Source organism: Electrophorus electricus, chromosome 12, assembly GCF_041902795.1.
Source record: "Electrophorus electricus isolate QZ-2024a chromosome 12, ASM4190279v1, whole genome shotgun sequence".
Taxonomy (NCBI): Eukaryota; Metazoa; Chordata; class Actinopteri; order Gymnotiformes; family Gymnotidae; genus Electrophorus; species Electrophorus electricus.
Window position 1 is genome coordinate 15,991,357 of NC_137508.1, and position 22,007 is coordinate 16,013,363.

General features: G+C 38.8%; 1 protein-coding gene and 1 long non-coding RNA gene across 24 annotated transcripts in view; one reads left to right on the top strand and one right to left on the bottom strand.

The window, feature by feature from the left end:
• Positions 1-73: 73 nt before the first annotated feature.
• The window catches only part of golga4 (golgin A4), a 29,618-nt gene continuing 7,684 nt past the window's right edge, over positions 74-22,007 (bottom strand). For 4 of the 18 annotated variants that reach the window (XM_027026526.3, XM_027026502.3, XM_081724917.1 and 1 more), the window contains 22 exons: positions 21,149-21,217; positions 20,133-20,456; positions 19,462-19,509; positions 17,870-17,926; positions 17,690-17,788; positions 17,492-17,612; positions 17,150-17,346; positions 15,104-15,187; positions 13,706-13,853; positions 13,410-13,588; positions 11,440-11,538; positions 11,166-11,321; positions 7,032-10,963; positions 6,802-6,923; positions 6,434-6,564; positions 5,829-5,915; positions 5,180-5,197; positions 4,857-4,925; positions 4,466-4,541; positions 2,339-2,436; positions 1,063-1,149; positions 74-739 (listed from right to left, as the gene is read on the bottom strand). In XM_027026526.3, the coding sequence (XP_026882327.2) occupies positions 725-739; positions 1,063-1,149; positions 2,339-2,436; positions 4,466-4,541; positions 4,857-4,925; positions 5,180-5,197; positions 5,829-5,915; positions 6,434-6,564; positions 6,802-6,923; positions 7,032-10,963; positions 11,166-11,321; positions 11,440-11,538; positions 13,410-13,588; positions 13,706-13,853; positions 15,104-15,187; positions 17,150-17,346; positions 17,492-17,612; positions 17,690-17,788; positions 17,870-17,926; positions 19,462-19,509; positions 20,133-20,456; positions 21,149-21,217 (6,216 nt within the window). In that variant the 3' untranslated portion in view covers positions 74-724. The other 14 variants (XM_081724913.1, XM_081724915.1, XM_081724919.1 and 11 more) reach the window with 12 other exon arrangements.
• LOC113587718 (uncharacterized) lies at positions 4,226-16,717 on the top strand. Of its 6 annotated transcripts, none has more exons than XR_003411772.3 (6): positions 4,226-4,484; positions 4,884-4,958; positions 13,812-14,295; positions 14,656-14,760; positions 14,995-15,201; positions 15,935-16,717. It is a non-coding gene; the product is annotated as an uncharacterized LOC113587718 (long non-coding RNA). The 6 variants fall into 6 exon arrangements; XR_014126621.1 differs by having other exon boundaries at positions 13,812-13,921; positions 14,202-14,295; positions 14,656-15,201; XR_003411773.3 differs by having other exon boundaries at positions 14,656-15,201.

A 22,007-nucleotide genomic window follows, 5' to 3' on the forward strand; every position in this document is an offset into this window, starting at 1 on the left:
ACGGGGATGAAGACTTTACAATAATTAAATGTTTGCAAGGAAGTGTGTATACAAACATCAAAATATCCACAGCTACTGTAAATAAATCTTTTATTAGCCACCATCTTAAAATTTAATAATGCAGTCACGATGTTCCCTATTGTACAGATTTATGGTTCTCCTTCCAATGATTATATACAATTTACAATATATTTAGTTAGTCAGTTCCCCAAAAATACAGCATTAGGTTTAAAAAGCTGCAGTAAACAAAGAAAGTACCAAGAGCCTGTGTTTAATTGATACACATATGGGCAGATATTTAAAGGGGAAAGAGCACAAAACATTTAAGAAAAAAAAAAAAATCCAAACTTATTGCACAAATCTTTATACAAAATCTACATAAAAACCGCTAAGAAAAAAAAAAATCAAAATAATAAATTATGAAGTTAAAATTTTCTTACAGGACAAAAATTTAGGAGGATTCTCTAAATCTGGCAATTCATTTAACAGTCTAATTCCTTGCTTCAGGGATTGCTCAATCACACTCTTACACACTTTTCTCTCAGACTGCCTCATTCTCTCTCTCTCACACACACACACACACACACACACACACACACACACACACACACACACACACACACACACACACACACACACACGAAAGGTGTCTTAGTCAAGTTCTAGCTCCTCTGAACCATCTGTCAGTAGCAGCAGTCTCTTTCCTTCTGACCAGGATTCCACCTTACCGGAGCCAAGGCTGTAACAAAGACACAAACACACAGACAGACACAGACACACACACACAGACAGACACACACACACAGACACACACACAGGCACTTCTACTTTGCTATCTGTTGCTATTACAAATGATACATTTACTGATGTGTACCTCAGAGACAGATTAAGAGACTTAATGAAGTACAAATACATCAAGAAATTCAGGAAATGATTCTACATGTGTACTGAAAGACCATCACTCACAGTTTTTTTCAGTTAATGTAAGACATTTATATCTAAACCATAAAGACAACACAGTTATTGACAGATAATCTGAAATGTAGTCGGAAAAAAGTTTACCATCACCCGAGAATCTTCACGTTCCAGAACTTTCTGTGCCTGGTCTGGAGGAAACTTAAGCATGGAAGTTATGACTTTGGCCATTGTCTGTAAAATGAGCAATGGGCAAAATGAGCAAAAAAGGGTTTTTACCTAAATGCAGTACTACACTGATAACATGATGAATCCGAGGACAATATTTTAAGGAACAAATTAGTCAAAATGAGTATACTATGTGTCTTTGCTTAGAGGAGGCTGTTAGAACACACCACACCAGTGAAAGCATACCAATACTTCATTGCATTGCACTCCAGAAAATATGCAGTAAATGATGGTATGATTGCACCATAAGTGCTGGGTAATGTTATACATATGCAGCTTCTTAAAGAATGAATGGATCGATGTTGTAGGATGTGAATGAATACAGATCATATTCTTGAGACAAGACCTGACAAATCTTGACCCTCAGGATCATGACATGTCTTTCTATATGTACAATTAACATGAAATAGGTGAATATCAGGATAAAAATTGGGATTTGGATTAAAGGTCAAGAATATAATCAAACCATAAGGAGTAGAGGGGCACTACATGAAACCTTGCATTCACTCTCACACTTCTCTGTAATGAATTAAACCATGCAAAGACAAAATTCTTATCTGCCACATGCTGTTTAATCAGCTTCAGGCCCAACCTGCCAGTGCATGTGTGCTTGGCCTAGAAATATAGTAGTAATCGGAAACAGCGGTGCTGCTTAGATCCGGCTGTGCTCTTAAAATGGCAGGCGAGGCTGCGTCATGTGATGGGAATGCCTCATCGAGCCATACACCGGACATCCTTCCTCACAGGGAGGCATGCTGTGATGTCATAGGTCCACTGACTGTTTATTGTTAACCCAGGGGCAGCCTGCTGACTTAAGGGTGCTGCCAACTGGGCCATTAATTAGCTCTGACTAAATGTACAGGGTCCTGCTACATAGACACAGCATAGCTTTTGTGTTGGGTTCCGAAATGGCAGTAAAACTTTTTATATAAGAACAAGATTCTTTTCATTTGGGCTTCCAGTTGAAAAATTCTTTTCTTCTATATAACAGAGAATCCAGTCAACTATATCTTAGACACAAAACATACATGTAATGTTGTGCTTTGATTTCAAAATGCCATAACTGTACTATATAAAATGCAAGAAGAGATTGGATATTTTTGCCATAAATATTAGGTTTTGCATCAATCAGAAAGAACTAAAGCATACTCATTATCAATCAGCTCTTTTTCATTAAGGGGATTTTGAAATGTACCTTTGTTTCTCGCCCCATCATATACTCGAACATCACCTTCCGCATGTATTCAAACTCTGTGGGCTCAGACAGGGGATCAGCACTGTAGTGTGAGGGTTCTGCAGAACACAAAAAAAGTGTTTAACAATTTAATCCATAGTGCAGACTATTATCTGCCTAGTCATGGATGTGCCCCTCAGCCATTTGTTGCTGGTAACCAGCCCCTGTAAAATATCTTCCTGCCTACAGTTTCTGTCTCTCCCACATGCTGCTCTGTCAGGGACCTAATTACAACCAGAGTAGGCAAACGACAGTTTGTGAACTTAGCCAACTTGATACTACTTAGTCTGTATGGAAAAAGAATCAATGTGCATCTTTGTTAAGACAACTCATTCCCTTACTATCTGGGCTGGTGCTTGAGGGTTTGGCCCATGCATGGACAATTATAGACAGGATATACATAAATATATGTAGGTGCTGTAGTGTTACAGTAAGGCACTCTCAGGCACACATACCAACACCCTTGCGATCAGTCAGGATTACTAGATGACCTCTCATCCCATGTGGGTAAAAATCTAAATATCTATTTATTGGAGTACAAACTCTCTTTATGAGAAGAGAGTGACTGGAGAATAGCAAGAAACATTTTGACCATGAAACTGTGATAATGGCTTCTAAATTTTCAAGAATAAAAATGTTCTTTTAATTTTGGATTATGCATTCTGAAGTAATGGTCGTTCATACAAGCAACCATGGATGCATAAAAAGACACAGGAAACATGCAGCAGCCTCACAAAGTGCCTACTGGAAACATGTTAAGAAAGACTGCAATTTACAGTACCCAACTCTGACATCACTCCAGACAGTCTGCAGTAAGGCAGATGTAGCCATTTGCATCTCTGTAATGTCCATTTAACAGTGGCAAATGACACTCAGGCTCCTGGATGTGTCAAAACAGACAACCTAATGGGGAGCAGAGGTCTTTGATCCAGAAGCAGAGATAAAGAGAGGAGTTTAAATAATCCTGCTCACCAAACTGGCCTCAGGCTGGCCTGTCTGAAACCACACTGCAAACACAGCAAGAGCAAAATGGGAAACCTGATATTCTACTTTCCCTAAGCCTTCCATCACCAGACAACAGAGTTCAATAACGGTTACATGCTCTGGTTTATTGCTGACATTAGCACATGCTTAAAACTACTTGTGACAGTAATGCAATTTGTGGATTTGCATCATATCTACTACAAGAAAGAATAATCTACCACCAAGTTTTATATGTGGTAAGAACTTAGGAGCAGAAAACAGTTTATAAGTTCTGAAAAAGATAAGCAACTACTTTTAAATTCAAGCATGAGCAGTTTAAGGTGGACTGAGTTTTCATATTGCTGAGAGCTGTACTATGTAATTGTGATTTTTTATATATATATATATATATATATATATATATATATATATATATATATATATATATAAAAACACAATTGTGAACATTTTTAAAGTAATGATAACACGTTTTTAAGAAGGGTCAATAATTATGCCTGTGAAAGTGAGTGGGGGATCACTCCTTTAGCAGTATCAGGAGACGAAATAAATTAAGGGTTACTTTAGAAGATTTCAGTAAGATCCAAATCAGTAGCACATTTAAGCAGAGTAGTTTATGCAGAGAAAGGTGATCAGTTTCAGGCATTTAGGGAAGGACTGTCAATCCAACTCTTGCAGGGCAACTGTGAAAAACATTAAATATGGAGATGAGATTTCAAGCCCCTCCACTCCTTCACCCCTGACAGATGATTCTCTTTATTACACTGACAAGGAAGGTCCATGAGGAGGTTAGGGCTCAGGGCAGGACCAGCCCTCTGCTCACACTCATTCCCCATATTTTAGATGTATGTTCAGTGGTATGCACATGTAACAGAGCTGCATGATTAATGTGATTTCCCTTCAAGGTCTGTAAAGCAGCTGTACTATTACAGTGTTTGCAAGTTTATAAGACACATCTTTATCGTGGTTGGCACATGGTGCAACTGGAAATTGAGCCTCAGTCCTAAAATACACCTCTGCAGTACAAGTTAAAGCTTTAAAGCTTCGAAATATGCGAGGATACCAGGATTACATGAGGTTACTGGTTTTGTTTGTGGGATTATTTACCTCTGTATGTACTTCCTAGGTGAGTCACCACTGTTTTTTTATATGTGCTTCGTAGCTTGTCTTCCAGAGTATGAATCTGTTAAAAAGAGTCATAACCTCCTGTTAAACTGAGCACCAGAGTACTCAGTACTAACTTGGAATAAAACACTATCAGTGCAGATGGCTACTTTCATAGTAAGTATAAGGAACACAGTAAGAGTGTTGTCAATGCCCAGTTGAAGCTTATAGTATGAGTAAACAAATGTGCTGAACAAATTAATTTCTATAACTTTTTAGTTAGTTGGCTTTCTCTCTTTTTGTAACTGGCAAAGAACCCTTGTAAATGTGAAAAACAGTGCTATGACCATTTAATTCCTTCTATTTTTTTTCCTCTTTCATGGTCCTCACCCACCTTCTCTTGGTATTCCTGCTCTTTCAGTCTGGCTTCACTCAGCTGGGTTGTCTTCTTGGCAAGATGGACCTGAGCAGGATGAGAAGGTTTGTAAAGGTAGAAGTGAGTAAGAAATTATAGTAAAATGCCACCAATAATAATAAGAAACCAGTTTGATTGAGGAAAATTGTTCACAAGTAGACTAGTAAATGCAATGATCTGACTAGTATTCCAAACTGAGCAAATGAACAGTCAAATGAATACCATATTATTGTTTATTATGGGATTTTAAACATGCTTTAAAAATTAAGAAAGCAAGAAAAATACGAAGTTATGTAACTGACCTGAATTTCCTCCATACTCTGAAATATAAGATAACTCAATTATTGAATATTGCATGTTAATTTGGGTGCAGTGCATCAGTTCATTATGCACAATAGCCTAACTGAGTATGGAAAATACTGAGGGCAAACAGTTTACGTTTGGTCTACATATACACAAATGGAGAAGATTAGCGGAGAATCTGTTTTGTGTTCAACTGTCTGTAATAAAATCTCATATCCAAAATGTATGTAAAGGATGACATCAGTTTGTAAAAATGCAGTATAGGAGCTAAAGGCTTAGTACTTGATTTTTATCTTTGAGAAGGAGAGGAAACATTGAAATTTCCCTAAAACACATGGGTAATGCCTGACCCTCTATATGCACTGACAAGACATAAATCTACCTTTCCAGGATGCTCTCTGAGGGTTTAATCAAGAACAGAGAATTAAGGCATCTCCTTATACTCTAAACTCCAAACTTCTCTAGGAAATCGGTAGAACAATCCTAGTGTTTCTGGAAAACAGCCATTGTGCCTCTGTAAGAACTCGAACAAGAATTCTGTAATAATTTCTCTTAGCAAAACATCCTCAGATGAGAGAAAATAACTTGATTTTATGGGGAGGTAAATAGCTCCATCTGGTAGTGGGTGTGGGAACCTCTTGCGCATACCTGAGGATCACTGAGGCTCCTCTGCTGCAGTTCCTCCAGCTCCTTCTGTACCTCCCACACGCGAGTTCCCATCTCCTCTTCACGATTCTGCAGTTACATTGGACAGTTTCACTGGAAATTGTCAGATTACAGAATTCTGTTTCCAGACATTAAATATGACATTTTTTTAATGTATAGAAAGCTGAAAATAGGCATGCAGTTCAGACTACACTGGTCACAAATGCAAAAAGTTTCTGTTCGTCAGAATTTTAATAGTGGATTTAAAACTCTTCAGGTATGAAACATAACAGCTCTGTGGGGAACTGGGGAGTAATGGTTTCCTAATGATGCTTCAGTTATGGTAAAAAGCAAATTTAGAGCAAGGACAAGCCTCTTAAGAATTCATTAATGCCTTAAAATTACAATGCCTCAACTTTTTAGGTAGGCCAAAATGTCTCAGTAGAAATACTGTTAATATATGTAATACAAGCAGCAGCCGCTTCCTGTCTTCATTTTCAGATCTGAAGGTTACATTAACTAACAAAGTGTTAAATCAATCACCCATACCAAACAAAACTGCTGCTAAAAAATGTCATGTGAAAATGAAAATGATGAATGCACCACACCTGAAGGACTTGTTCATAACGTTGAACAGTTCTGTTCAAGTCATCATCTTTCTGGGCAATTATTTTTTGAAGCTGACTGACTTCCTCTCTATGGCTTTCCATTAGCTCAGCTTCAACACTCTGGGCCTTTTCTGTGCAGATGCATTGAAGATAACACATTAAGATTAATTGCTCATACAGAACAAAATCTGCCATCAAATGCTTCTTCAAAAATAGAGGTGGAAATATGATGAGATTTGATATGGTTTTTGCCTCCTGGTAAGTTTATTTACTACAAACCAACTGGATCTTTAAGAGCAACTCAAACTACTAACTAGGTACTTAGAAAAAAAGTTTAATGTGTTACACAAATTAGAGTTTCCTCTTACCGATAGTCTCCTTTACAGAGGCCTCAAGTTCTTTCTCTTTTAGAGCCATTTGGGTGTTAAACTCCCTCATCAACTGTTTAAGAGCAGAGTTGTGCTTCATTTCCATATCTTCCATTTCAAGTCTGTTAAGAAAAATTATTTGCAGCTAAGCCCCTTGATTCAAAGGATAAGTGTAAATGTCTGTGTTACCTGAATCACTTATGATTTAGTAAGCAGCTTTTATTACTTACTTCAGTTTCTTCTCATTCTCCTCTGACATTTCTTTCGTCAGGTATTCCAGTTCCTTTTCATGCTCTTTCCTCAGTGTGCGAAGGTCTTTTTGTATTTGGGAGTAATCTTTTTGAATCTTATGCTTTTCTTTTTCAGCTTCCATAAGCTTTTTCTGTAGATCATTCTCTGAGCCCTTGGAGCAATCTATAAGACATTCACCATCAGTCTCAAGTCTCTTCTGTACATTCTCCTGAGCTCTAAGCTGAGCCTCTTTTCCCTCCAGTGTCCTATTGAGATCTTGGAGTTTCATCTCATACTCTTTCACCAAGAGATCCTTTTCACTTTTCCAGTCTATTTGTTTCATGTTTGTGTCATTTTCTTCCATCACCACAGATCTCAAAGGCTCGAAACCTAAGATATTGTAGGTCTGCTCTACAGAGCATGCTTCCCTTTGTATAGAATTAGTGTCTTTCTCTTTAATTTGTGCCTGAAGGCTTAAGATAGTCTCTTGAAGCTCTTGAACCAACGTAGCCTTTTTAAGCAGTTCTTCTTTAAGACAGCTGATTTCAGCTTGGTAGGTAGCGTTCTGCTTTTCACATTCCTTAAGGTTGATTTCCAGATCCCTGAGCCTTGAAAGGGCTTTTTCCTCTCTTTCTCTACTTGCAGCAGCTGACTCATTGTTTACAGAGGCCTCTTTATGAAGAGTTGCCAACTTCTCCTTATACATGTCCTTCAAGATTTGCAGCGAGTTTGTATGCTCTTCCTTTAGTTTATTGATGACCTCCTCCATGATCTTCCCATTCTCCTCCAAACTCTTCATCTGCATTTCTCTCTCATCCTGTCTCTGCTTGAGCTGTTCTTGGAGATCTTGGATAGTCTGATCCTTTTCCTCAACCTGTGAGTTTAGCTGTTTCCGAATCAAACCAATTTTATGCTCAGCTTTCTTTTTAAATTCTGCTACTTTTGCTGCACTTTCCTCAGCTGACTTCAAAGCCTCCTCTTTTGCTTTTAGGATGTCCGTCTTCTCCCTCTCAAAGTCTTCTTGCTGACTTTCCAGTTGCCGTCTGGCGGTCTGGATGTCTATTTCTAAAGCCTGAAGCTTTTCCTCAGTTTCCTGAACAAAATCGTTTCTCTGAGAGCACTGCTTTTGGGCTTGCTGGAGCTGTTGGATGAGCTCAATTTTTTCACTTTCCTTTATGCTATGGTGCTGCTTCAACTCACTCACAAGCTGTTCCCTGCCTTGTGTCTGCAATTCAAGCTGGTCCTCCAGATCATGGATCCTCCTTGTGCAGGTTTCCAACTCTAAGGTCAAGGCACTTACCATTTGTTCTTTCTCACTCAGTATCTGGTCCATTTCTGACTTACTAATGGACTGATTGTCAATGCTTGCAGTAAGTGTCTGAAGGTGTTCATCCTTTTCTGCTATCTCTCTTTCCATATGCTCCACCTTACTCTGGAGAGACTTGATAGTATTGTGGTTCTGAGCAAACTTGGACTCTGCTTTCTTTTTCATCTCAGTCAGCTTGTTCCTGAGTGTGTCTACTTGTTCGAGAGCCAAACTCTTTTCTTTGTCTGCTCTTTCTACAACGTCCTTCATTTGGCATTTGAGACTTTGTTTCTCCTCAGTGTGCTGCTGATTCAGCAGAGATATGGCTTCATCCTTTTCAGTTATGCTAGTCACTAACTGGGTCTTCAGATCCTCTATGATACCTTCCAAATTACTTATATGCAAAATATTTTTGTTAAGTTTTTCTGATATGTTTTTGTTTTCTTCATCCAGTTTCTCTATACAAACAACTTTCTCAGAAAGTACTTGGGAGTTATTTTCAGCATCTTTTTGCAAAGACTCCTTCTCAACTGCTAAGGCTTTAAGATTCTCTGAATTTACATTTAGTTGAAGAGCCATCTGGTCAAGAGACCTCCTAAAGTTCTGGTTCTCCTCTGTTGCTTGCAGAAATTCTCTCTCTAATGTGCAGATTTTGTCATTCTTGGTCAAGATGACATTTTTGAGATGTGAAAGTTTTTTTTGATTATATGTAACCCTATTTTGCAGCTCAATGACTTTGGCCTCCACTTTATTGCAGAGATCATCTGAAAAACTACTTAACATTACTTGCGCATCTTGACAGTGCTGCTTCAGCTCCTTGCTAATGGTACCAATTTTTATCTGAAATACTTTTTCCTTAGTTTGAAGATCACCGAGTTTCTCTTCAAGGGTTCTCTGCAGATCCTCACCTTCCTTACACCTTGAAGCTTTAAGTACTGCAAGCTTCTGGCATGTGTCTTCTAGCTCTTCAGACAGGGCTTGCAATCTCTCTTTACTCACCTCCTCAGCTTTGCTGAGTTGATCCTGAAAGAGGTTCCTTTCAGTCAAGGCCTGGTTTAGATTTTTTTCTACAGTCTCCACCTGCTTTTTGAGGATGTCCTCTCCTTTGGACAAACTTTCCAGCTTGACTGCAGCTTCCCTGAGCTCTGCTTGAAGTTTATGTACAGTCACTTCTCTCATGGCAAGCTCTTCCCTAAGGTTCTTCACTTCTTGGACTACTTGCTCCTTGTCCTCTTTGCTCGCTAAAAGCTGTTGAGAGAGGTTCCCCAGCTCTTTCACTTTACCTTGCAATGAGAGTACATGCTTCTCCTGCATCTCCTCCTCCAGCTGACGTAGCTTTTCCTGCCAGCTATGAAGAAGGCCCTCTTGTTCATGTTGGTGTAAATCTTGAAGCTTCCTTAACTGCTCCTTGTGATTTGCCTCTAAATCAGACATAGCACTGCTGAGGCCCTCTGAGCTGGCCTGGGCCATCTCAAGGATCTTGTGTTTCAACTGTTGGTCTTTTTCCTGAAGTTCTTTATCCATTCTGTCTAGCTCAGCTTTGGCACTCTCCTCTTGCTCATGAAGCATTTTCTTAAACCTTTCTTGAATTTCTTTGGATTTTTGTTTGACTTTCTCCATCTTTGTCTCCTGGGATTTTAACTTGCCATCCATTTCTTTTTTTAGGCTCTCAATTCTTATCTCATAAGAACTCCTGTTGTCATCCATCTGTTTCCTTAACTGATTTTGCTCCTCTTGCATTGCTTTGCATGTTTCAGCATGTGAACTATCTTTCTCAGAGATGTCATTCATAAGTTGCTGTACCCTTTGTTGCAGCTCTATGTTTTCATTAGTCTTCTGTTGAAGACAATCTGCTTTCTGCTGACAGTCATTGTGACTGGTTTCAAGTAGCTTCTCAAGGTCTTTTAATTCACTCTTTGACTTTTCAAGTTCTGCTTTCAGTGATTTAAGATGAGCATTAGCATCAGCAAGTGCCTCCTTCTCAGACTGTGCAATAGACCTCACAGCTTCTATTTCCTTTAGTTGTGCTTCAACACCTTGCTGTACCTTTTTGCTATCTTCCTCTAGGATTCTTGCCCTTAGAATATGTTCTTCTAACTCCTTATCCTTCTCCTCCAGCACCATCCTTTTTTGATGCTTTATGCCTTCAACCTCAGTCTGATATTTCAACTGTTCCTCCTTCAGTCTCATCTCAAACTCCTGCCTAGCCGAGAGACTAGCAGCCTCAACAGCTGCAAGCTTCTCCTTTAGCTGCTCTTTACACTTCTGCATCTCACTGAGCTCAGAGGACATGGCTTCCAGCTCAATATGCTTTACATCCAGTTTCTCTAGTGTTTTTTGGTTCATGTCCTTAATATGGGCATGAAACTGTATTTCTTTGTCTTTTAAGATGTCTTCAGTCTCAGACTTGTGTTTCTGTACCAGCTGTTCAACAGTAGTGAAGTACTGCTTGCTCAAAGTCTCTGTCAACTCTGCCTTCAAACACTCCAGCTCTTGCTGATGCCTCTCTTTCAGAGCAACTATCTCATTTTCATATCTCTTCCTCTGCTCTTCTGAAAGCCCGTCTGAGTGAGTAACCTTCTGCTGTGAGCACTGGACAAAAGAACTCTCCAGTTCAAGAATTCTCTACAAAAAAAAAGAAAAAAAAAGAAAAAGTAAAATGCATTATATGGACAATCTAACCTGGTCATAATATGGATATGATTCAAATTACTATGAATACATGATTTAATATTTCATTTGGAAAAGGCCCAATTTTGCCATGAAGATACCCAATTGGATTATCCCTAAAGAAGGCATTCTAGGTGTTAAGAAGATAGAAACTCACAGTTCTTGCACTCTCCAGCTCTAGTAGTAGCTCCTTGGCCCTGGCCTCAGCTTCAGTCTGCAGGGCTGCCTTCTGCAGCTGCTCCGCCTCCAGTGCCAAAGAGGCCTGCTGCTCCTTCTCCTGCACTGCCTGCAACAGCTCTTCCCGATACTGGTCCTTAACAATAAATGACAAAACATTCATGAATACAAACAAAATTACACGCATTCAGAATTTAATTTAAATAAACCATAGTCAAGCCACAACAGGTTTTCTCAAATTACAACAAATGTACCACTGCTTGGTTTATCTGCACACTGATTTCCTTGTCCTTGTTAGCCAGAGCATCTGAATGCAACAGCTCCATTTCTGCTATTCTGTCATCTGCAGACTTCTGAAAACATAAAACATGGCAAAATATTTCTACTTAACCCCAATGGATTATCATAAATACCAAATTCTCAAATGTTTGAAAACATCTGACTGCAATATAATGCTTAATATTGCAAGCATCATTAGAGAGATGACAGCTCTTTAAACGCCAACATTTACATGTAGCCTACTAATACCTTAGTACTTAGATTCTAGCCTGCTTAGAATTTATATAAACACCTCAACCACAGCAGAAAAATCCCATTGAGCTCTCAACAAATGTAATTTTAATCCAGTCAAAAGATGTGGTGTACCCTTTCGATAATTTGTTAAAAGGAGGAATGGCCATGCCTTGAAATCGACTACTTTCATAACCTTTGAGTTCTTCTGCAAATTTGCTTCACATCGAGCAACAAAAGCATGGCGAGAGCTAATATTTTGATTTAAAAAATTATGATGGAAAATCTGGCAGGTTTGAAATGAGTTAAACTGGTGTTTCCAAAATATAAAAGGCGCATTCCGCTAATGTTTTGAAACAGATGTTATTACCAGTAGGGTACAATCATTCTTTTTCTACCCTTCTAATGTTCTGGCTACATAAAGAGTACAGCTGGCTGATCTTGCTGCACACAACTAGACTATGCAAAACTATGTAAGATGCTTATAGGTGTTTTGGGAGTACTTCATTGTTATGGTAACTTTAATACTTAATACTAAATCTCAGACTGCATCTTTTGTAGATGCACAGGGATACGGTTGGTGCATTTAGGTTGAACACAAGTTCAGTTTGGAATGAACATTCATTGCATGTAAACACAGCAGTAATATTCCAAGATATTATCTTAGTGAAACAGTTTAAGGTGAGCACTATGGCAGAGACAACCCATACGTACGTGTGTGTGTGTGTGTGTGTGGTGTGTGTGTGTTGTGTGCGTGCATGTCCACTGATCGTTGGTGCTCTCTCCTGGTATTAACTTCCTCCCCTTCCCCTGCACCCCATGCAGTCCCCCAGGGGGCATGCTCTCTGATTGAGAGCATGCTGTGCGCAAATTGGCTGCCGCTTCTCATTGATGTGAGAGTGATTGTAAAAGCTAATATGCAAAGCATCCTTGAGTATGAGAAAGGCACTATATAAATGTAAACAACAACAGGTCTACATTTACATATGATTTACAATAGCCAGGACTTTGGAGAATCATACTTTAGTGCCTGGAGGAAAAATTTTAATGTATGATGACTGAATTGATATAAAAGTTAATGTCTGAATGAATTATGACTTTTCCAGATTTTACATTCTTAAACAAATCTAGTCTGGTGAAATAAAGGGACACATAAGGAACGCCTCAGAAGGTGATTTACTGACAATTTTCTGTTTCAAGTTCCCCCTTTTACAACATCCATGAGTGTCTCTGGCATTGACAATACAACATTATAACATTTATAATTACAGAATTTGTTAGCTCTTCTAAAAGTGACAAAACAGTAGACATCATACCAGCAAGCATGATTAGAAGTAAACAAGCAGTAACAAAATAAATTATTAAGTGTGGATTGAAACAGGAATTAATGTGCTTTGACTCCTGCATACAAAACAAGGTAGTCATACCACAACCACAATGTGGGAAATACCTGATATACCAAGCTTTTACAGTAATGTTTTACTGTAACCCTAATATCAAAGTTAATTATTTTTGTTGTGACAGCTAAATCCCCACCTAGAGGCGCTGTTTTAAAGGAGAGACCATCTTGTAGTCAAAAAGGTTTTTGCTGACAAACAATGTCAACCATTGGCAACAACCAGATTCCAAGACAGATTCTGCGCAGCAAAATACTTCCCTTATGGAACTCAAATGAGACCACTCTTACACTAACTGATAAGTATGCTTAACTTACCTTCATGATAGTTATCACCTCCTGTTTGACCCTGGTGAGCTCCTGCTGTAGACTCCTCCTCTCCTCCTCGTTGGCCTGCTCTACCTGCTTCACCTGCTCCTCCATATGCGCCTGTAGTTGTCTCCGTGCTTCCTCTGCTCGCTGAGCCACACCTAGGGCACGCTCCAGCTCCTCAAATGCTGGGTGGGAATCACACACACTTTAAGATACCATCACACAAAGGGCAAGTATACAGCATAAACCTATCTGGAAACAAACAATAAAGAGTCAAGACAGAAGACACTGACATCACACACCTGCTTTCTCTGATTTCTCCTTCTGCTCCTGAAGCTCCTCTTTTAGGGCCACAGTTTGCTGAATCCGAGAACGTAACTGAGCAATCTCCTCTTCTTTCATCTCCAGGGTCTCATGCATCTGCCGCTTTGTCTCAGCAATCACCATGCCCTGCAAATCCAGACCAGCAATATGCACTTACAAAACTATGTTTTGAACAGTTCAGCGACCATGTGTCAGTGAGTGGCATTTACTGACAAAAGTCACTATTAGGAAGAAATGCTTTCTTCAGAGGCATCTACATCATCTTTTAAATTTATTTACCATTTTTGTCTCTAAATCAAGAGCTAAAGCAATTTTTGAACTGAAAAAGTTGTAAGAGGTGTACATGGAATTTTGTCATGTCTGAAGTTTCTTAAGTGCTTATCCATCATCACCAGTCCACTATCATTTTCTTTAAAAAGAATCAGCTAGTATTTTAACCAGTGTTAACCAACTACAGTTCTATATTTTCATTAGCAGAGACTCATGGGATTACAGCTAAAATATGACTCTTTAAAAAAGTAGTTTGTTGCCGATAGATATCATCACTGGTAACAGAAGGCTGAACAAGGTTAGTTTGTGTCTATATTTTAGTTGTTTGTTTTTAATAAAATTGCATTCCATGTACAGAATATTTTATTAATGTAAAATGCTGGAAAACCGACATAGTGCCAGTGAATTTTAAGCCTTGTTAAACTGACTGAATTGCTGACTGACTGATTTGCTTCAAAAAAGCTAAAATTTAGAGTCTTCAAATGAACAACCTAGTTCATATTCTTCAAACTGAAGTAATGATCTCATTACAATGTTATGTGATATATGATAATATGATAATGACTAAATTAAATGCAGACTCTGTATGCAATTAAAGATCACTGTGCAATTTCATATACATGTCAGTGGGTTCTCTGCTTATTCGCATTCCATCTAGACACCTCATGGCCTCCAGCTCTCCACCTTCCAGGAGGAGGTTGAAGACTAAACACAAAAGAGGAACACTCAAAGCTCAGAGGAGTTCTGACAAGAAAACTCCTAAGTATCCAGATATGCTGACATCTGTAGCATTTTTCAAAGTACACCGAGTGAACAGTGAATGTAAAAAAACTGTAGTAATAATGACACAAAACATGCCTTTCAAAAACTCTTCTAGATTTGACAATTTCTCTTTCAAGGCCAGATATTTACTAAGTCTGCCCAATAAACAAATAGACCAACAAGCTTAGATCTTTTCACTTCCTAAAATAATAAGTCTTTCTTTTGTTTTACTTAGAGTCTCTGTTATCCCAGGTTTGGTGGTTCATATACACAGCTGTTCAGCAGATAAATTCTCACAGCCGAACCCAAGTGAGGAGTTATATAAGGTCACTCTAGTGTCTCACCTTGTCTTGCTCCAGCTGCTCAATGAGGTTCTTGGCATCCCTCAGCTGTGTGATCAGCTTGGTCTTCTCTGTGGTATGGAGTTCCTGGCAAACAATGAGTGAGGAAAAGGTTTTTTTGTTCACTCTTTCATATATGTAGGCTTTTCAGTACCACCTATTTCCACTCAGGAACATGTGTATTATTTTTCCAGACCACTGACAGAAAATATGTTCCAAGTATCATGGGCACATTTAGGCCCTTTGAGTACACAATAATTTATCAACTCAAGCTGTAATTTTGAAATTACTATTAATCAGTTTTCTAATCTGTAAAGTTTAAGCAACAAACCTTTTTTAAAACAAAATATTGTTAATCCTTTATATTGTTTCACACAGTTTAGCCAAACATTTTCAATTATAACCTGAATGTCCTTTCAGTTTGCAAAGCAAAATGCATGTAATTGTAAATCATGTGAGCAGTTTCCAAGGCTGAGTCAGCTGGGGTATTTTAGTGTGGCAGTGCTCATGATCAGGCTGTAAACCCCTGCTCTCTCCATCACAACAGAGCCCCATTTCACATGCACACACATGCTCGCTTGTGTGCACACTCTACCTGATATACAGAGAATCTCCTTAATGCTTTCCACCCATGCCAAAGCCTCAATGAAACACACAGACTTATACAAATGGTACACAAAGTCTATGTGAAAAACCCTAATATACCAGAAATGTAAACCTAATGTACGCATCTGATAATGCACCTCAATTATTTGCATGCAATATAGGCAGATTATGAAACATTATTTATTTGCAGCTATGATAACTATGACAAGTTATACTTTTCTTCCACAGTTTCCTTCAAGAACCCCTTATCACCATCTGAAGCTGCTTTGTAGCCTGGGCATAACTTTGCACAACCAGTTGTTCTTCTCAACTTGTGCTTCAAATCTGACGCAGTCTTGCAGATTTCTCCTTTGAAACATACAAAGGATTTGGCCCTTTCTCTGCCCAGGTGCTTGGGCAGTCTCCTGTAATCTCAAAGCTACAGTACTGCAACTTGCCACTTGCTGGTCTTCCACCAAGAGCCATCAGACCTCTACAACTTGTCCTGAATGCAGCAGCAAGACTAGTCTTCAATCTTACAAAGTTCACACGTCACTCTGCATTCCCTTCACTGGCTTCTAGTAGCCGGCTGCATAAGATTTAAAACCTTGATACTCACCTACAAAGCCAAAAATGGACCAGCCCCTACATACATGATGTTAGTGGTCAAAGCCTGATCCGTACCTTGAGTACTTTGGACCTCAAAAACAGCTCGACTTGAAAAAACCATGCTTCAAGTCTCGTGGAAGACGAGCATCGAGATTATTCTCTGTCCTGGCTTCCAGATGGTGGAACGAACTTCCTCTGGCTGTCTGGACCAGAGAGTCCCCTGCAGTCTTCAAATGCACATTGAAGACCCACTGATCTTGCTCCTATGTTGACTAACAAACTCTAGTACTTACTGTAGGGTATTGTTTGTTAACGCACTTATCGTTGTCTGAGATAGAGCTTATACATGTTTCACACTTCTAGGCATCATCATTGATCCCTGTATTTCAACAGCACTGTAGTTCAATTAACTTGGAACTCTTGAACTCTAACCTACTGTACTGGCTATGATGCATTCTATGAGTAAATGACAAAGCACATTTGTAAGTCGCTCTGGATAAGAGCATGTGCCAAATGCCATAAATGTAAATGACAACAAACCATTCTTGTCAGTATATACTTTCCTAACCATCTCTACGATGGCGAAACAAAAGTGCAAATAACTCAATCTTAGCAATCAAAATGCTTTCTCTAATATGAAACATTAAGTTATGGCTCCCATCAACACTATTTCAACATTAAGAATTAAATAAGATTCTAATGAGCCTTAGAGGAAAACCAGACAGGCTGTTAGCACTGATTCTCCATTCAAGTTTAGCAAACTTGATCTAGAACCATTCATTTCAGGGCACTTAGCTATGCTTGAACATCTAGTTTTTAATAATGTTCTGCTGTCCTCTGTGATTACATGTGTACCTTCATCTTCTCCAGCTCCTGCAGTCTCTCCTGCAGCTGCTGCTGTAGGGCTTCTTTCTCACTGCTGAGCTGTGTGCTGCACTCCTTGCTGGTGCGGATCATCTCCCTGCAGCGCTGCAGCAGCGACTCTTGCCTGCACACCCGCTTCTGCAACGCCTCAATGCCCACAGTGCCACCTGGCTCACCGCCACCCCCTGCTGCACACAAGGTCATTGCACACACGCATGCACACATATTTCCATAATAACATAGCTTGGTGAGTGAGTGACCTATGGTGGTCTAAAATACATAAAAACATTTTCAAATGTAAACGTGGTGCATTAAACAAGTATGTGTATATACCCTCATTTTGTTCAGGGCTTTGAGGGTCAGAGGTCATGTCAGTAGCAACAGCAGGCTGGGAGACCTCTTCCTCGCTTGACACCAAAGGGACAGCCTGCAGTCGTTTTTTCATAAGAACAACCTAATGGGACAAACATGTTAGTGCCACTTCCAGTATACAATGTGAACCTGTACACATACATTTATTCAAACACATACTTGGGTCTGCAACACAGATATCAACTGGTCTTTTTCCTCTAGAGCAGCATCGAATTCCTCCTGCAGATGCTTCTTGGCTTGCTGATCCATCTGCAGCTCCTGTAGTCACAGATATTAAAAATGATGGAAATCTCTTTGTGCATCTATACAAAATGCAAGAGCAAGGCTGTGAGAACATACCTCTCTGAGCTCTCCGATTCTTCGCAATGCCTTGTCCTGACTTTGGCTGAGTATAGCCTGTAAGAGAAGGAGAAAAATTGTGTAGAACTAAAAGCACAATTAACAGTCAAATATAAAAAAAGTGTTGTTCAACTCTAGTTCTAACCATGTTTTAGCCAAAGAAGTGACTGCACAAATAACTACTGATGACTGCAGGTAATTATTTCAATTGTCTAAATAATGCAAATGAAGCGCAGAACTGAGCTGTCCAAGATGTTTCTAAGACATCATACATCAGCCTGTGAGATATTAGCTTAGTTGTCAATCAATGGTTTCAGAAAATAGACCTATTTACTTGTTGTACAAAATGTTGTGGACTTGATTTTGAATGGATATAATTGCATGTTTTATCCATTAATCTACACTTAATCACCCACAATGAAATTAAAACATGTTTTAGAGTTTTTAAAATTGAATTATAATCAAAATATAATCAAAAACTAAATCACTAATCTCTTATTCACAAAAGTATTCAGACCCTTTGCTGTGGCACTCAAAATTGTAATCATGTACAGCCTGTTTGTTGTAATTATTCTTGAGATGTACCTAGAATTCAGTTGGAGACCACCTGTTGCAATCTGAATTGACTGAACATTATTTGGAAAGGCACACACCTGGGTTTATAAGGGTCCAAAGAACTCCCTCGATCTCTGCAATCAAACTGAGGCAAGGCACAGATCAAGGCAAGGACATAAAACTTATATTGTATTGAGGGTTCTTAGGTCCACAGCAGCCTCAATAATTGGAAAACGGAAGGAGCTTGGCACAACTTTGAACCTTCCTAGAGTTGCCATCTGGCCAAAATGAAAATCTGTGCATGAACGCCCTTCAGGAGGTAGGAAAGTCCCCAGTGTTCTCTCTAATAGAGCTCCAAAAGTCCCTTGCAGATCGGAGAACATATTGGATGGACAACCACCTCTGCAGCATTCCAGAAATCAGGTGATCATGGCATAGTAGCTAGATGAAAACCACTTTGAGTAAAGAGCATATGAAAGCCAGCTTGGAGTTTACTAAATGGCAGGTAAAGGTCTCTGCCAACATGTGGAAAAAGACTTCTCAACATGTTCTTCATTGGCCTTAAGTGGCCAAAGCCCAGATTTAAATTCCATCTATGAGAGACCAGAAGATGGAAGTTTACATATGCTTGCCATCCAGTCTGTTGGACCTTGAGAAGATCTGCCATAAATAATCCAGGTGTGCAAAGCTTGTACTGCGAAAACACTTGTAGCTGTAATTGCTGCCAAAGGAACATTTATAAAATACTGAGTAAATGATCTGAATACGTTTGTGAATAAAATATGAGTTTTTGAATTTATTAATTTCTGAAACTCTAAAAATGTTTTAATTTGTCATTATGGGTGATTAAGTTTAGCCTGATGGGTAAAGACTGCAATCATGTCCATTCAAAATCAAATCCACAACACAAAATGTGCAACACCTAAACGGGTGTGAAATATGACCATCATGTTGAGCAGTTGTATTTCTGAGGCAGTGATACAAATAGGTAGCTCGACAACAGCAGCTCAAGTCCAGTTTCAGCTTATGAGCGTTACCTGTGTTTTATCTTTCTCTTTCTGTACTGTCCTGTAGGCAATGACCAGCTGGTGAACAGATGAGAAAGATGATATTAGCAAAATGCTGGCAAATTCCATTTTGAAACCCAAAATTAACTTTCACATAACATAACAACAATGAAGTGTTTTGTGTGTGTGTGTGTGTATGTATACACACACACACACACACACACACACACACACACACACACACACACACACAAACAGTGCATTTTCAAAAAGAAGTGGGAAGCACAAGACAACTAGTGAATGTAATATGCAATCTAATTCAACTTGTAATTAACTTATGTTCAAGCAGGAAGCCAAAGAATTTATGAAAAACACTCCTGAAGGCCACGTACAGGCAAAGTCATATATGCTTCATAGACCACATATTGAAGTGAACAAAGTTTAAATGATCTGTTTTGAATTGGTGCAGCAGTCATGCTGTGTTATGATCAGCAAAGCCATTAATCTGTGGAGGCTTTTACATCAGAACATTAAAACTACCAGCACAGCTCCTGTGGTCATTAACACCACAAAACCTTAGGAAATCATATATGTATTCTGCTTAAAAACTCATCTTACAATTGTTTGCAACAAGTGACCCTACGATGTGACATTTATTTAATGCAGTTTTCTTTCGCAGTATGCATTCTTTATTCTATTACCTCAGAATATTCTCTTCTATAGTTTGTCAAACTCTTTTCCACCCTATGTAGACGATGCAGGAGATGTTCTTTTGAAAGTGCGTCTGCATTGCCAGGTATATCTTCTGCCTCGCTCTCAATGTCAGAGGGGGGGTCAAAGGCTTGGTTGCTTGAGACCTCACTCTCACCCAGTGGGGTAAGGGACTCCCATGATGAACTAAAGACCAGACTTTCCCTGGAGCTGGAGCGAAAGAGCCCCTCTGCACGGCCCGAACCCCTGAAGAGAGATTCAACTGAGGACACCCTCTGTTGCAGCTTCTGAGCAAGAGACTGTGACTCCTCCTGCTAGAAGAGAATGACAATGTGTTTGTACCCTTGAATAAATATACTCAGATGGGAATTTACAATATTCAAGAAATTAATTACACTTAAAAAAATAAGATCAACCACTATGTTTCCATTCTTAAAATGTTTGTCAATTCAGGCAACGGAAATGAAAAGTGTGTAAAAGTCTACAAGTTTGGATATTAATAGGCTAATTGTGCTAATAAGTTATTACCTAGTTATTATGCACTGGCCAATATTTAGCAGCTATCTGAGTCTGTCCATTTTGTCACGACACTCATCAGTTATTATGGGAAAGTTAAGAAAGCCAAACATACACAATTTGTAACATACATGAAATAGGAGATAGAAACCTGTCAACCCCAACTTTTGTTTTTATGAGAAAACCAAAAATTGTTTTTCGTGAGCAAACCAAAAAACAGCTTTTTCTAGGAAATTACATCATGCAATGCATTGTTATTGGTAAAAGTCAATTTGATGGAAAGAAGCAGCTGAGCAGAAAAATTCATTCACAAATGTCTTCATAAATTTTCATTTTGTCACTTGCATAAAGTCGATGGAAAAAAGCAAACTGTATTACAAAAATACTTTTTTAAAAATCAAAATTTAACTACTTTCAAACATTTCAACTGACTTCTTAGAATAATAAACTCTTTATAAATAAAGTGTGGTGCCTGAAAAGCAGTACTTACCAATGGAGAGGCAGCCCCATCTCCATTCACACTGCCTCTAGGAGAGCAACCCATTCCCTTAGTGGCATTCTGCACAGGAACAGATGAAGAAGCATATGTAAAAACCAAAAAAGGGCTACAAGGTTCGATATTGGGTCCTGTTAGTATCCTGGCAATTCATTTGGCTGCACCCTGATTACTCTACAGGCAATATTAGTATTGCTACGAGCAATGCAAGGGCCTCTGGCTACCCCCACATGCAATTTGAGAGAGACACTGAGTTAAACAGAGAGCATTCTCTACTGCACAAAAGAGCAGGAGGTTAAAAACAAAACTATACAACCGTTTAGCCACAGTCATATTCAGTCAAAACTAATTATATGTATACAGATGCACAAAAAGCACTCATGCACTCTCTTCACAAGCCATTCTAAATCCTCTGTTACATTTACATTAAGATTCACAGTAAAAGTGAACAATTAGGACATTTGACCTGTAATCATATACATTAACATCTGAAGTACTGTAACATGGTCAAAGATGACAAATTTTAATTTTGGAAGCAGCAAGTTATATTAAATGAGCTCCAAACTTTTAGAGACTCAAAAAAGAGGAGAATAAATAAGCCACATTCTAAAATAATATATAAGAGAACAAACATCAGTTTGCAGAACGCATTGATAGCATCCTGCAGACTTCGAGAAAATACTTCACCAATATGTGTCCCACTCCATTAGGGACAGAGCCAAATCTGAATATTGTATTCGGCAAAGCACAAATCATGGGCTTTTATGAATATTTATTTCAAACAAATTCTTTAAGATGATTTGTTTTTGGAAGGACATGTCAAATAGCTGGCATTCCTCATAACTGTGAAATA